Below are 14,666 nucleotides of genomic sequence, written 5' to 3' on the forward strand. Positions count from 1 at the left end.
ATCGCAGTCCACATAGATCGTAAAGTATGAAAGAGTTAAAAAACAAAACAAAAACAAAAAAACATTTTTTGGAAAAACTCATGTCATCCTTTTCCTATGTTGACCTTTGTCATGTCAACCTTTTGTCAATGTCTACCTTTGAACCATGTTGATCAAAAGTGCGCAACCTAACAACCGCATACCAAAAATGACAGAAGTGGTTTTGTTGCTATGAGCAACTTCACGGTGTCCCCCTCCAAAATTTGATACGTTTCCTCCAAAATTTACAGACTGATTTAGTGTTCCCTGGCGCACAAGCAGTGAAGAATGGGCTGCTTTCTCCAATATGATATATGAATTTGTAGGAGTTTGGCGGCGGCACCCCTACACGTGATTGCAGAGCTGAAATATTTTAAACTATTTTTACATATATGGTGGTCAGGGGAGGGACTCTTAGGTAAACATTATAAATAAAATAGTGTATGATATAGCAGCTGCGGGAGCAGAACCGGTCCTGCGTCATCACACGTTTGGGCAGCGGTCCTGAAAACGTAATCTGAGGGTTACTCAGAGGGACGGTGTTTTTTGCGGGGTGATGCGATGCACGCAGCAGCCAATCACAGTAGCCGACAGGCGGAGTCTAACACAAGACGTCTCCTGCGGCACTAGCAAATTTACACAACAGCAGCTGCGTCCAAAGACATCCAGCTCTGGATTAGGTTAATTATACAAGAAGAGAGAGAGTATTAGCAGGGATGGGCAAACCTATGGCGATTCCTGAGCTTGTGGAACTACAAGTCCATGCATGGGCTAGCTCTCAAACATGGATAGGCATGGGCCTGCCTCTGAGTTAGTAGGAAAGTCAGTAATGGGTTTGCACCTTTGGCCGCCGGTAATACAGTGAATGACTATGACTCAGCTCCAGTAATGAAATGTGTTTGCCTCCTGTCTATACATGAAAGCATCTGTTAGGAGCTATGATATGTAATAAACAATTCCCGATTAGCATTTTATTAACTTCAGCGCAGAGGATTTCTTCTTCGTCAGACTGACAGTGATCCCTGGCAGCTCAGCACTAACACACAGGGATATCAGAGATGACATCACAAACAGCCCAGGAACGGCAGAGGCGCCGTGTTATTGCCCAGCCAGATAACACACAGCCCATTATCTGCCCAAAAGGATGCACACAATTTACAGCAGGTTATTGGGTGTTTGACAGAGGAAGCGCAGTGATTTAGAGAGTGGTGAAGGAGACGCTTTGTGTGTACACAATCAGCAGACTGGCCGCACAATAGCATAGTGACAGCACATTAATGGAGGAGAGAAGATGATTAAATCAGATTAACCAAATCAACCTGTCTATACTGCTCCCTGGAGGGTTTTCTGCATAAATATTTCTATCGCCGCTTCCACAGATTGATAAGATCTGCCTGTAATGTTCTCAGCCCTTTATAGAAGCTCTTTCATGTTTCAGAGCAGTTTCATCCTTTTATCATCTATAGATGGAGAGTTTTACCCGATGGTTCTAAGTGATGCAAACATGCTTCTGTAGAATGGGTACTCCATGTTCCCAATGCTCTATGCAGGTAAAAATAACCACACAAGCACCATTTCCCACCACACTGACCACTGTGCTGCTCGTTTCCCAGTCTTAACAGTTTAAAATCCAAATCGGTTAGAATGAAATTGTTTTGAAAGGGTGTAGGATCCTGCCACAACTGGTGACCTCTGTAGGATTGTGAGGGGAAGATTTACTGTATGTGGAGATATTACCCATAGCAACCAATCAGATGCTACATATCATTTATCTATGTTCCAAAGAATTATAGCTAGCATTTAATTGGTCACTATGGCCAAATCTTCACTTCTCCTTTTGGAAGGTTTGATAACTACCCCCCTAAATCACTGACCTGGATATGGAAGGGTGTGCAGAGCAACCACATTCACACTCCAGCCAGCTGCTCAGTGTAGCTTCCGTAAGACCAGGGACATATTTATAAACATAGAATTTGGCAGCAGATGAGAACCACTTGGCCCATCTTTTCTGTCCATGTACACACACAGTATATTTTTGGATTGTGGGAGGAAACTGGAGTACCCGGAGAAAACACATGCAAGCATTGGGAGAATATACAAACGCCACACAGACCCATGATCTCAGTGCTATGAGTCAGTAATTTACTAAGCAGCGCTTTACACCCGCCACGTGCTTTGTATTTACTAATTGTGTCCATTTAATTCTAGCAGCTGAACAGACGCAGCAGTTTTGAAAAATGGTGTGTAGTAAATTAAGGGCGGAATTCAATTAGCTGTGATAACCAGTATTGGCAGTGAAACTGGGTTTTTATAGCAACCTGCAATAGGCCGCTATTCAATTGTCTGCGATAAATTACTGGCGATAATTTTCCATAGGTTTACCTTGAATTTCACTTCACCACCTCTGAGCAGACGATAAATTGGAGAAAGTCCCTATTTTAAGGTAAAAATGTCGGAATTTGGTTCAGAACCCACAAGACACCCCCTGAAAGACCAATCAGGCACTTCGTTTTTATTATTTTTAATTAGCCAATAGTGACACGTCATTTTTGGGTTAAAAAAAGCAAAATTATAGAAACTGGGGTACAAGGTATGGGACAGGCATATTGGGGAGCTCTATGAGAGGGACAAGTGTTTTTAGGCTTGTGGGTGGGAGTAAACTTGTTTTTGGAAGTTTTTTGAACGTGTCTTAAAATGACCCAAATATATACTTATGCCCAATTTATGTACCCCCAATTTAATTTGAACACTTATTTTGCTGAAAAACGGTGTATAATTTTTTTCCTTTAAAGAAAAATGCATATAAAGCCATCTGACACAATTTAAGTACCCCAAATCTTTTTATTATGACCACTAATAGACTTCTACAGTGTTTTCCTATATTAGTTTGGATTTTTTTGGGGGCAGAGCTATTTTCTCTTACAGTCTTCTTTGTTTTTTACTGTAAAATATATTCAAGAATCCTGTTTCCACGAATTTGCAATTGAATCGGGCGAATTGCGGGAGCGATAAGCCACTTTTCACGATAGTTTTAAATTACAGCTTTATCGCGGCTAACTGAATTCCCCCCTAAACCTCAGATCAGAGCAACCTGAACTCTGCATATGTGGCCAACTTGTTGACATATCCGACTATACTCCAGTCGGCCTAATTGCACAGTGTGTACCAAACGTAACAATTGAAAATGAAGTCACTACAGACATTACTCATACAATAAAAAAAATCACTACCAAAGTAACACATAAGTTAAATACACATACGACTGGTTTTAAATTTACTGTTCTGAATAACGCAATATCTACTGTATCTTAGCGACATTACGTTTAAATATAACTACATGACAAACATTATGTCTCACCTTCTATCGATCGCAGCCTGGCTAGACTGTTTCTCTGAAGCCTACGACTGCTTAGTTGAGATAAAGTGAATCTCAAACAGAATTGGAAATCCCATTTATGCCAATAGATACAAATTTGCAGAACGACTGAACCTGAACGTCTTTAGAGAAATATATCAAGCATATACTGTACTTTTGTATTAAATCACAGACACGGGTTTATTAAAACAATTTATTTAGTGCACAAACTACAAAATAAAGGAAAATGGTCATATGGATTAATACATGCTAGTTTACAAAATTATTATTTACAGTCCATTATTATTGCATGGACTGTAGATTTTGTTTGAACCTTTCAGGCTGCATATTACGCTATAGTCTTATTCCTCTGTGAGCGTAAATAAGGGGACTCAGTATGATATGCTGGCTGTCGAGGTCCCGGCAGTCAGCAGACCGACGCCTGAATTTCCGACAGCTGGATTACCGGTGGCGAGTGCAGCAGGTCCCGCCACGGTCTCGCTGCAGAACTTTGGTCGCCACACTAATCTATTCTCCCACGGGTGGTGGCAGTCGGGACTCTGACCACTGGCAATCCACCGGGAGTTGGGATTCCGGCGTCGGCATCCTGACCGCCGGGATCCCGACAGCCGGCAAATTGAATGCCTCCCAACTAAGGCTACTGGGAAGATAAGGATCTATAGAAAGGCCCATTGACAGGGTTAAAGTACACTCGTCACCAAAGCACTCTGGGGCAGATGTATTAACCTGGAGAAGGCATAAGGAAGTGATAAACCAGTGGTAAAGCAGTGTTAAGTGCAAGGTGATAGTGCACCAGCCAATCAGTTCCTAACTGTTAATTTACATATGGGAGCTGATTGGCTGGTGCGTTTATCACCTTGCATTTATCACTGGTTTATCCCTTCCTTATGCCTTCTCCAGGTTAATACATCTGCCCCAATGTAGGCAGTAATTTTGCAGGCTGACCAAACATTCACAAGAATGCTGACCACCAATATACCAAGAACCAGTGACCTCAAAGAGGCAAGCTGAGCCTCATGCCTCTGAGATGTCACTCGTTCCTAGCTAATTGAAAGCCTGCATACTGAATGGCTGCTCTGTTTTTAGGCAATATGTACATTTTCGTTATCGTAGCAAGAGACAGGAATTGGATAGGTACAAAGAATCAAGAATGAACAAAGAGAGGAAAAAATAATATGTAGACAGTAAAGACACAATATTCAAATAGTCGGAAAAGTAGTTCGAGGAGACGTCTCAGGTACATCAAACCTTAAGTATTCCCCCTCCCCATTCTCTGTGCACAACGTTGCCTTCAGGAGAGAACAAAGGCGGAGGTGCGGCTCCTTGTCATGATTTGGAATATCGCCTCTTGGCAGAGTCTCTGTAGAAGTGGAAGATTTTTTGGGCTGAGAGTTGGGCGGCTGCAATACACTGCTGGAGCTGCGGAGAGAGGAGAAAGCAGTGAGGGGGAGAGCGCCAGCTATCTGCAATACACACGGAGAAGCCTCTTTATTAAACCCCCAGGCTCCCAACACCCACCACCTCCCCCCTCCCCTATCTACCCGCTCCTTTTATGAACTGCCAGAGGGAACTGCAGCTATTTGTTCAATTTTAATGATTCTCTTAACATCATTTTATTAAATTGTCTCTCACTCACACTGCCTGGGGGGCGATTGGCGCTAACAGAGAACAGACAGGGAATCTCTATACAGAAGTAGTAGCAGCATAGAGGACAATGGGATAGAGGAAAGGTGGAGGCCCCTCCCACTGCAGGGCAACACAGAGCGTAATGCCATTCCTATATGATCAGTATTCACCAGAGAAACACTATAAGTAATCAGGGAAAATGGGAGACACAATCCAGCTGGAAGAGGAAGGGGCTACAGTCATACTCCTATCCTCTGTATGGCAGACCCCCCGGACCCCAATACAGCAAAGACAACTAGGGTATAATCTCCCCGATTTGTAGCACAGCTGAAGCTCAAATTGGAAAATAGGATGGTGGTGTAGTGAGAAGGATGGAGATGTGAGGGGACAGTACAGGAACAGCAGGGAGGTAAGATGGAGGTGTAGTGGCAGGTGATAAGGATGGAGATGTGAGGGGATAGTACCAGCACAGCAGAGAGATTAGACTGGATGGATGTGCAGTCAGTGCAGGAATAGTAGAGAAGAGCAAATAGGATGGTGGTGTAGGGACAGTATTTGTGCAGTCAGTACAGGAATAGTAGAGAGAAGCACAGACAGGATGGAGGTGCAGTGACAGTATTTGTGCAGTCAGTACAGGAATAGTAGAGAGAAGCACAGACAGGATGGAGGTGCAGTCAGTACAGGAATAGTAGAGAGAAGCACAGACAGGATGGAGGTGCAGTGACAGTATTTGTGCAGTCAGTACAGGAATAGTAGAGAGAAGCACAGACAGGATGGAGGTGCAGTCAGTACAGGAATAGTAGAGAGAAGCACAGACAGGATGGAGGTGCAGTGACAGTATTTGTGCAGTCAGTACAGGAATAGCAGAAAGAAGAGCAGACAGGATGGAGGTGCAGTCAGTACAGGAATAGTAGAGAGAAGCACAGACAGGATGGGGGTGCAGTGACAGTATTTGTGCAGTCAGTACAGGAATAGTAGAGAGAAGCACAGACAGTATTTGTGCAGTCAGTACAGGAATAGTAGAGAGAAGCACAGACAGTATTTGTGCAGTCAGTACAGGAATAGTAGAGAGAAGCACAGACAGGATTGAGATGCAGTGACAGTATTTGTGCAGTCAGTACAGGAATAGTAGAGAGAAGAGCAGACAGGATGGAGGTGCAGTGACAGTATTTGTGCAGTCAGTACAGGAATAGCAGAGAGAAGAGCAGACAGGATGGAGGTGCAGTCAGCACAGGAATAGTAGAGAGAAGCACAGACAGGATGGGGGTGCGGTGACAGTATTTGTGCAGTCAGTACAGGAACAGTAGAGAGAAGAGCTGACAGGACGGAGGTGCAGTGACAGTATTTGTGCAGTCAGTAAAGTAATAGAAGAGAGAAGAGCAGATAGGATGGTGGGTGCAGTCAGTACAGAAATAGCAGAGAGAAGCACAGACAGGATGGAAGTGTGGGGATTGATCTTTATATGGTGAATACAGGTATAAGTAGAGATATTTGCAGGATAGGATGGCACAATGGACAGCAGTACACAGGCAGATCTGTGCGGTGGCGGGAATAGTGGTGTGGCGTGTATACACTACTTATTAGAAATGTGAGCAAGTATAACCAATAGGTGATCTATCCCTGTGCCCATGTTGCAGGAACGAGAAGAGAACACAACTTAATTGTACCTTAAACCTCCGCTGAACACTTTATTTAAACACTTTAGTTGCCTGGCGACAACAGCTCCCAGCAGCCTCTACAAACAGTTAACCAGCTGGGGGCAAGCTCACTGTTCAGACACCTGGCCACGAGCACACATCAGTGCCAATGATGCAGATGTATAGAAGGGTTGGCATGCCAGGTTGGTGAACTCTAGAATGCAATATCTGTTTGCAGCCTGGAAATTACACGTGGACGGAGATGGTCCATCAATTACCCAGAGATGATTCTCATCGTCTGGCCACCTGGAGGTACTTTTTGCCTGGCAGGCACGGGCCATTATTTGTAATTAGCTTAGTGCAGAGGCTGCCATCCTTCCTAAAAGAAAATACCAGCATAATGGCACATGTGGGGTTACAAATGTACTCTGCTCCAATTCATTATTCATGTGGTTATGTTCACAGAAATCAACTTTTTTTAAATAAAACAATACAGTACACTGCACAAAAGTACATTTATCCTACATTCCAGAGCGCCATATCTACAGGTCCATACTCATTAGACGATGTCCCTCTGTGAGCGTCGTCGTCTAATCTTTCCCCCTCCCGGGCCGGCCGATCGGCGGCCGACTGTACACACTGAGCGATATGACCGCTCATATCGCTCAGTGACGTCACGCCTTTGCCAGCCCTGCATGCAGGTCGTGGACGACAGTCCAGATCCTGCATGCATGCACTGGTGACAGCAACGTTCGTTGGCGACCCGCGGGGCCTTGCATCGGTCGTCGCTGGCGGCATACACACTTGGCAATAAAATGAGCGACTTCGCTCAGGAAGGGGGAAAATGAGCGACGTCGCTCATTTTAATCGGCAAGTGTGTATCGGCCTTATGTCTGCAACCCTGCCCCTACACCCGAGGTCAGGACGGGTCTACACCCACACCCAAGCCCTGTTTCACACAATACACACATTAGTCAGAAATAGTAATCCACTGCGGTTCAATTTCACCAACAGTGTCCCACAATACATGTATGAGATTATACACAGAAAAATTATACTAAAGTACACTGGGGATTAGCACCAAATAAATAATTATTTAGCAGAGCACCCCTAGATTGGCCGAGGACCCCTTTATGTACAACAAAGCAGAAACCACCTACAGCGTCACTCACAATACATTTATTATAGTACACTGTCTGTCTGTACACTGATACAGCAGCCCCTTGATGGAACACAGCACCCCTGGAATACATGGGCACCCCTTTAGCAGCCCCAGCCCAAACAGAGCACCCTTGGACGGACACCGCAGTGACATGTACGTTTACTACAACCTCCACGGCCGGAGTGAAATGGCGCCGATCATCGAGGACCTTTATAGAATCCAAAACCCGCAAGAATTCAACAGTGAGAGGATTGCGTTTTATCTCATTTTGGGTTTCAAGTCAGGTAGGAAAACCCAAGCTGGACTCGGATCCCGGACCGGATCGCTAAATTCAGGTGGGTTCGGTTCTCGGAGAACCGGACCCAGTCAGCACTGCTTATAACCAGTGCAGGCAAATGGCACTGATGATCCCATTTGAATGTATGTATCTCTGATTTCTTTCAGATGTAACATGTGCATACAGTGTTAGATTTGGGTGGGGTGTGTTCAAACGGAATTCTAAATTGCAGTGTAGACATGAAGCCGCCAGTATTTACCATGCACAGAAACAATGTAACCCACCCAAATCTAACTCTCTCTGCACAGGTTACATATGCGCCAGCAGAAAAAATAAGAATTTACTTACCGATAATTCTATTTCTCGTAGTCCGTAGTGGATGCTGGGAACTCCGTAAGGACCATGGGGAATAGCGGCTCCGCAGGAGACTGGGCACAAAAGTAAAGCTTTAGGACTACCTGGTGTGCACTGGCTCCTCCCCCTATGACCCTCCTCCAAGCCTCAGTTAGGATACTGTGCCCGGACGAGCGTACACAATAAGGAAGGATTTTGAATCCCGGGTAAGACTCATACCAGCCACACCAATCACACCGTACAACCTGTGATCTGAACCCAGTTAACAGCATGATAACAGAGGAGCCTCTGAAAAGATGGCTCACAACAATAATAACCCGATTTTTGTAACAATAACTATGTACAAGTATTGCAGACAATCCGCACTTGGGATGGGCGCCCAGCATCCACTACGGACTACGAGAAATAGAATTATCGGTAAGTAAATTCTTATTTTCTCTGACGTCCTAGTGGATGCTGGGAACTCCGTAAGGACCATGGGGATTATACCAAAGCTCCCAAACGGGCGGGAGAGTGCGGATGACTCTGCAGCACCGAATGAGAGAACTCCAGGTCCTCCTCAGCCAGGGTATCAAATTTGTAGAATTTAGCAAACGTGTTTGCCCCTGACCAAGTAGCTGCTCGGCAAAGTTGTAAAGCCGAGACCCCTCGGGCAGCCGCCCAAGATGAGCCCACCTTCCTTGTGGAATGGGCTTTTACAGATTTTGGCTGTGGTAGGCCTGCCACAGAATGTGCAAGCTGAATTGTACTACAAATCCAACGAGCAATAGTCTGCTTAGAAGCAGGAGCACCCAGCTTGTTGGGTGCATACAGGATAAACAGCGAGTCAGATTTTCTGACTCCAGCCGTCCTGGAAACATATATTTTCAGGGCCCTGACTACGTCCAGCAACTTGGAGTCCTCCAAGTCCCTAGTAGCCGCAGGTACCACAATAGGCTGGTTCAAGTGAAACGCTGAAACCACCTTAGGGAGAAATTGAGGACGAGTCCTCAATTCTGCCCTGTCCGTATGAAAAATTAGGTAAGGGCTTTTATAGGATAAAGCCGCCAATTCTGAGACACGCCTGGCTGAAGCCAGGGCCAACAGCATTACCACTTTCCATGTGAGATATTTTAAGTCCACAGTGGTGAGTGGTTCAAACCAATGTGATTTTAGGAACCCCAAAACTACATTGAGATCCCAAGGTGCCACTGGAGGCACAAAAGGAGGCTGTATATGCAGTACCCCCTTGACAAACGTCTGAACTTCAGGAACTGAAGCCAGTTCTTTCTGGAAGAAAATCGACAGGGCCGAAATTTGAACCTTAATGGACCCTAATTTTAGGCCCATAGACAGTCCTGTTTGCAGGAAATGCAGGAAACGACCCAGTTGAAATTCCTCTGTAGGGGCCTTCCTGGCCTCGCACCACGCAACATATTTACGCCAAATACGGTGATAATGCTGTACGGTTACATCCTTCCTGGCTTTGATCAGGGTAGGGATGACTTCATCCGGAATGCCTTTTTCCTTCAGGATCCGGCGTTCAACCGCCATGCCGTCAAACGCAGCCGCGGTAAGTCTTGGAACAGACAGGGTCCCTGCTGGAGCAGGTCCTTTCTTAGAGGTAGAGGCCACGGGTCCTCTGTGAGCATCTCTTGAAGTTCCGGGTACCAAGTCCTTCTTGGCCAATCCGGAGCCACGAGTATAGTCCTTACTCCTCTCCTTCTTATGATTCTCAGTACCTTGGGTATGAGAGGCAGAGGAGGGAACACATACACTGACTGGTACACCCACGGTGTTACCAGAGCGTCCACAGCTATTGCCTGAGGGTCCCTTGACCTGGCGCAATACCTGTCTAGTTTTTTGTTGAGGCGGGACGCCATCATGTCCACCTTTGGTTTTTCCCAACGGTTCACAATCATGTGGAAGACTTCTGGGTGAAGTCCCCACTCTCCCGGGTGGAGGCCGTGTCTGCTGAGGAAGTCTGCTTCCCAGTTGTCCACTCCCGGAATGAACACTGCTGACAGTGCTATCACATGATTTTCCGCCCAGACGAAGAATCCTTGCAACTTCTGTCATTGCCCTCCTGCTTCTTGTGCCGCCCTGTCTGTTTACGTGGGCGACTGTCGTGATGTTGTCTGACTGGATCAGCACCGGCTGACCTTGAAGCAGAGGTCTTGCTAGGCTTAGAGCATTGTAGATGGCCCTTAGCTCCAGGATATTTATGTGAAGTGATGTCTCCAGGCTTGACCACAAGCCCTGGAAATTCCTTCCCTGTGTGACTGCTCCCCAGCCTCTCAGGCTGGCATCCGTGGTCACCAGGACCCAGTCCTGAATGCCGAATCTGCGGCCCTCTAGAAGATGAGCACTCTGCAACCACCACAGGAGAGACACCCTTGTCCTTGGTGACAAGATTATCCGCTGATGCATCTGAAGATGCGACCCGGACCATTTGTCTAGCAGATCCCACTGGAAGGTTCTTGCGTGGAATCTGCCGAATGGGATTGCTTCATAAGAAGCCACCATCTTTCCCAGGACCCTTGTGCATTGATGCACTGAGACTTGGCCTGGTTTTAGGAAATTTCTGACTAGTTCGGATAACTCCCTGGCTTTCTCCTCCGGGAGAAACACCTTTTTCTGGACTGTGTCCAGGATCATCCCTAGGAATAGAAGTCGTGTCGTCGGGATCAGCTGCGATTTTGGAATATTGAGAATCCAACCGTGCTGGCGCAGCACTATCTGAGATAGTGCTACTCCGACTTCCAACTGTTCCCTGGATCTTGCCCTTATCAGGAGATCGTCCAAGTAAGGGATAACTAAAACTCCCTTCCTTCGAAGGAGTATCATCATTTCGGCCATAACCTTGGTAAAGACCCAGGGTGCCGTGGACAATCCAAACGGCAGCGTCTGAAACTGATAGTGACAGTTCTGTACCACAAACCTGAGGTACCCTTGGTGAGAAGGGTAAATTGGGACATGTAGGTAAGCATCTTTGATGTCCAGAGACACCATATAGTCCCCTTCTTCCAGGTTTGCAATCACTGCTCTGAGTGACTCCATCTTGAATTTGAACCTTTGTATGTAAGTGTTCAAGGATTTTAGGTTTAAAATTGGTCTCACCGAGCCGTCCGGCTTCGGTACCACAAATAGTGTGGAATAGTACCCCTTTCCCTGTTGTAGGAGGGGTACCTTGATTATCACCTGCTGGGAATATAGCTTGTGAATGGCTTCCAATACTGCCTCCCTGTCTGAGGGAGACGTCGGTAAAGCAGACTTTAGAAAATGGCGAAGGGGAGACGTCTCGAATTCCAATTTGTACCCCTGAGATACCACCTGAAGGGTCCAGGGGTCCACTTGCGAGTGGGCCCACTGCGCACTGAACTTCTTGAGACGGGCCCCAACCGTGCCTGAGTTCACTTGTAAAGCCCCAGCGTCATGCTGAGGACTTTGCGGAGGCGGGAGGGGGCTTTTGTTCCTGGGAACTGGCTGTTTGTTGCAGCCTTTTTCCTCTCCCTCTGCCACGGGGCAGAAATGAGGCGCCTTTTGCCCGCTTGCCCTTATGGGGCCGAAAGGACTGCGCCTGATAATACGGCGTCTTCTTAGGTTGAGAAGCTACCTGGGGTAAAAATGTGGATTTTCCAGCAGTTGCCGTGGCTACCAGGTCTGATAGACCTACCCCAAATAACTCCTCCCCCTTATAAGGCAATACTTCCATGTGCCTTTTAGAATCCGCATCACCTGACCACTGCCGCGTCCATAAACCTCTTCTTGCAGAAATGGACAGCGCGCTAACTCTTGATGCCAGTCGGCAAATATCCCTCTGTGCATCACGCATATATAGAAATGCATCCTTCAAATGCTCTATAGTCAGTAATATACTGTCCCTATCTAGGGTATCAATATTTTCAGTCAGGGAATCCGACCACGCCAGGCCCGCACTGCACATCCAGGCTGAGGCGATTGCTGGTCGCAGTATAACACCCGTGTGAGTGTATATACATTTTAGGATATTCTCCAGCTTTCTATCGGCAGGTTCCTTTAGGGCGGCCGTATCAGGAGAGGGTAGTGCTACCTGTTTAGACAAGCGTGTGAGCGCTTTATCCACCCTAGGGGGTGTTTCCCAACGTGCCCTATCCTCTGGCGGGAAAGGGTACGATGCCAATAACCTTTTAGGAATTATCAGTTTTTTATCGGGGGAAACCCACGCCTCATCACACACTTCATTTAATTCCTCGGATACAGGAAAAACTACAGGCAGTTTTTTCTCACCAAACATAATACCCTTTTTAGTGGTACTTGTATTATCAGAGATATGCAATACATTTTTCATTGCTTCAATCATGTAACGTGTGGCCCTAGTGGAAGTCACGTTTGTCTCCTCATCATCGACACTGGAGTCAGTATCCGTGTCTGTGTCTGCCATTTGAGGTAACGGGCGTTTTAAAGCCCCTGATGGCGTTTGAGACCCCTGGACAGGCACAAGCTGAGTAGCCGGCTGTCTCATGTCGTCAACTGTCTGTCGTAAAGAGCTGACACTGTCACGCAATTCCTTCCATAAGCTCATCCACTCAGGTGTCGACTCCCTAGGGGGTGACAACTCTATAATAGGCAATTGCTCCGCCTCCATCTCATTTTCTTCCTCAAACATGTCGACACAATCGTACCGACACACCGCACACACACAGGGAATGCTCTGATAGAGGACAGGACCCCACTAGCCCTTTGGGGAGACAGAGGGAGAGTATGCCAGCACACACCAGAGCGCTATATATAGACAGGAATACCACTATAAAATGTGCTTTTCCCTTTATAGCTGCTGTTAGTATTAAAACTGCGCCAAATTAGTGCCCCCCTCTCTTTTTTACCCTTTTCTGTAGTGCAGGACTGCAGGGGAGAGTCAGGGAGACGTCCTTCCAGCGGAGCTGTGATGGAAAATGGCGCCCGTGTGCTGAGGAGATAGGCTCCGCCCCCTTCTCGGCGGCCTTTTCTCCCGCTTTTTGGTGAGTTCTGGCAGGGGTTAAAATACATCCATATAGCCCTGGGGGTTATATGTGGTGTATTTATGCCAGCCAAGGTGTTTACATTGCTGCTCAGGGCGCCCCCCCCTAGCGCCCTGCACCCTCAGTGACCGAAGTGTGCCTGAGTAACAATGGCGCACAGCTGCCGTGTTGTGCGCTACCTTGTTGAAGACTGATGTCTTCTGCCGCCGATTTTTCCGGACCTCTTCTTGCTTCTGGCTCTGTAAGGGGGCCGGCGGCGCGGCTCTGGGACCGAGCTCCGAGGCTGGGCCTGTGTTCGGTCCCTCTGGAGCTAATGGTGTCCAGTAGCCTAAGAAGCCCAATCCACTCTGCACGCAGGTGAGTTCGCTTCTTCTCCCCTTAGTCCCTCGATGCAGTGAGCCTGTTGCCAGCAGGTCTCACTGAAAATAAAAAACCTAAAACTAAACTTTCACTAAGAAGCTCAGGAGAGCCCCTAGTGTGCACCCTTCTCGGCCGGGCACAAAAATCTAACGGAGGCTTGGAGGAGGGTCATAGGGGGAGGAGCCAGTGCACACCAGGTAGTCCTAAAGCTTTACTTTTGTGCCCAGTCTCCTGCGGAGCCGCTATTCCCCATGGTCCTTACGGAGTTCCCAGCATCCACTAGGACGTCAGAGAAAATAGGATTTTAATACCTACCGGTAAATCCTTTTCTCCTAGTCCGTAGGGGATGCTGGGGACTCCAAAAGGACCATGTGGTATAGACGGGATCCGCAGGAGCTTGGGCACACTAAAAAGACTTTTACAGGGTGTGAACTGGCTCCTCCCTCTATGCACCTCCCCCAGACCTCAGTTATAGGAACTGTGCCCAGGAGAGACGGACATTTCGAGGAAAGGATTTTTGTTAAACTAAGGGCGAGAAACATACCAGCCCACACCACAAACATACCGTACAACCGGAGTAGCAGGAAACCAGATAACAGTATGAACTAACAACAGCAACAAGCTGAATATAACTGATACACAACCCACGTGTAACCAAAAATAACCAGTATCAATACAACTGCAAGGAACAGTCCCCGCACTGAGATGGGCGCCCAGTATCCTCTACGGACTAGGAGAAAAGGATTTACCGGTAGGTATTAAAATCCTATTATCTCTTACGTCCTAGAGGATGCTGGTGACTCCAAAATGACCATGGGGTCTATACCAAAGCTCCAAACCGGGCGGGAGAGTGCGGACGACTCTGCAGCACCGATTG

General features: G+C 47.0%; 1 protein-coding gene across 4 annotated transcripts in view; it reads right to left on the minus strand.

Annotated features, from left to right (window-relative positions):
• Positions 1–3,573: 3,573 nt before the first annotated feature.
• The window catches only part of EXOSC5 (exosome component 5), a 91,016-nt gene continuing 79,923 nt past the window's right edge, over positions 3,574–14,666 (minus strand). For 3 of the 4 annotated variants that reach the window (XM_063937845.1, XM_063937846.1, XM_063937847.1), the window contains exon 7: positions 3,574–4,813. In XM_063937845.1, the coding sequence (XP_063793915.1) occupies positions 4,594–4,813 (220 nt within the window). In that variant the 3' untranslated portion in view covers positions 3,574–4,593. The remainder of the gene's footprint in view (positions 4,814–14,666) is intronic. The other variant, XM_063937848.1, reaches the window with a different exon arrangement.

This window comes from Pseudophryne corroboree, chromosome 8 (genome assembly GCF_028390025.1).
Source record: "Pseudophryne corroboree isolate aPseCor3 chromosome 8, aPseCor3.hap2, whole genome shotgun sequence".
Lineage (NCBI taxonomy): Eukaryota > Metazoa > Chordata > Amphibia > Anura > Myobatrachidae > Pseudophryne > Pseudophryne corroboree.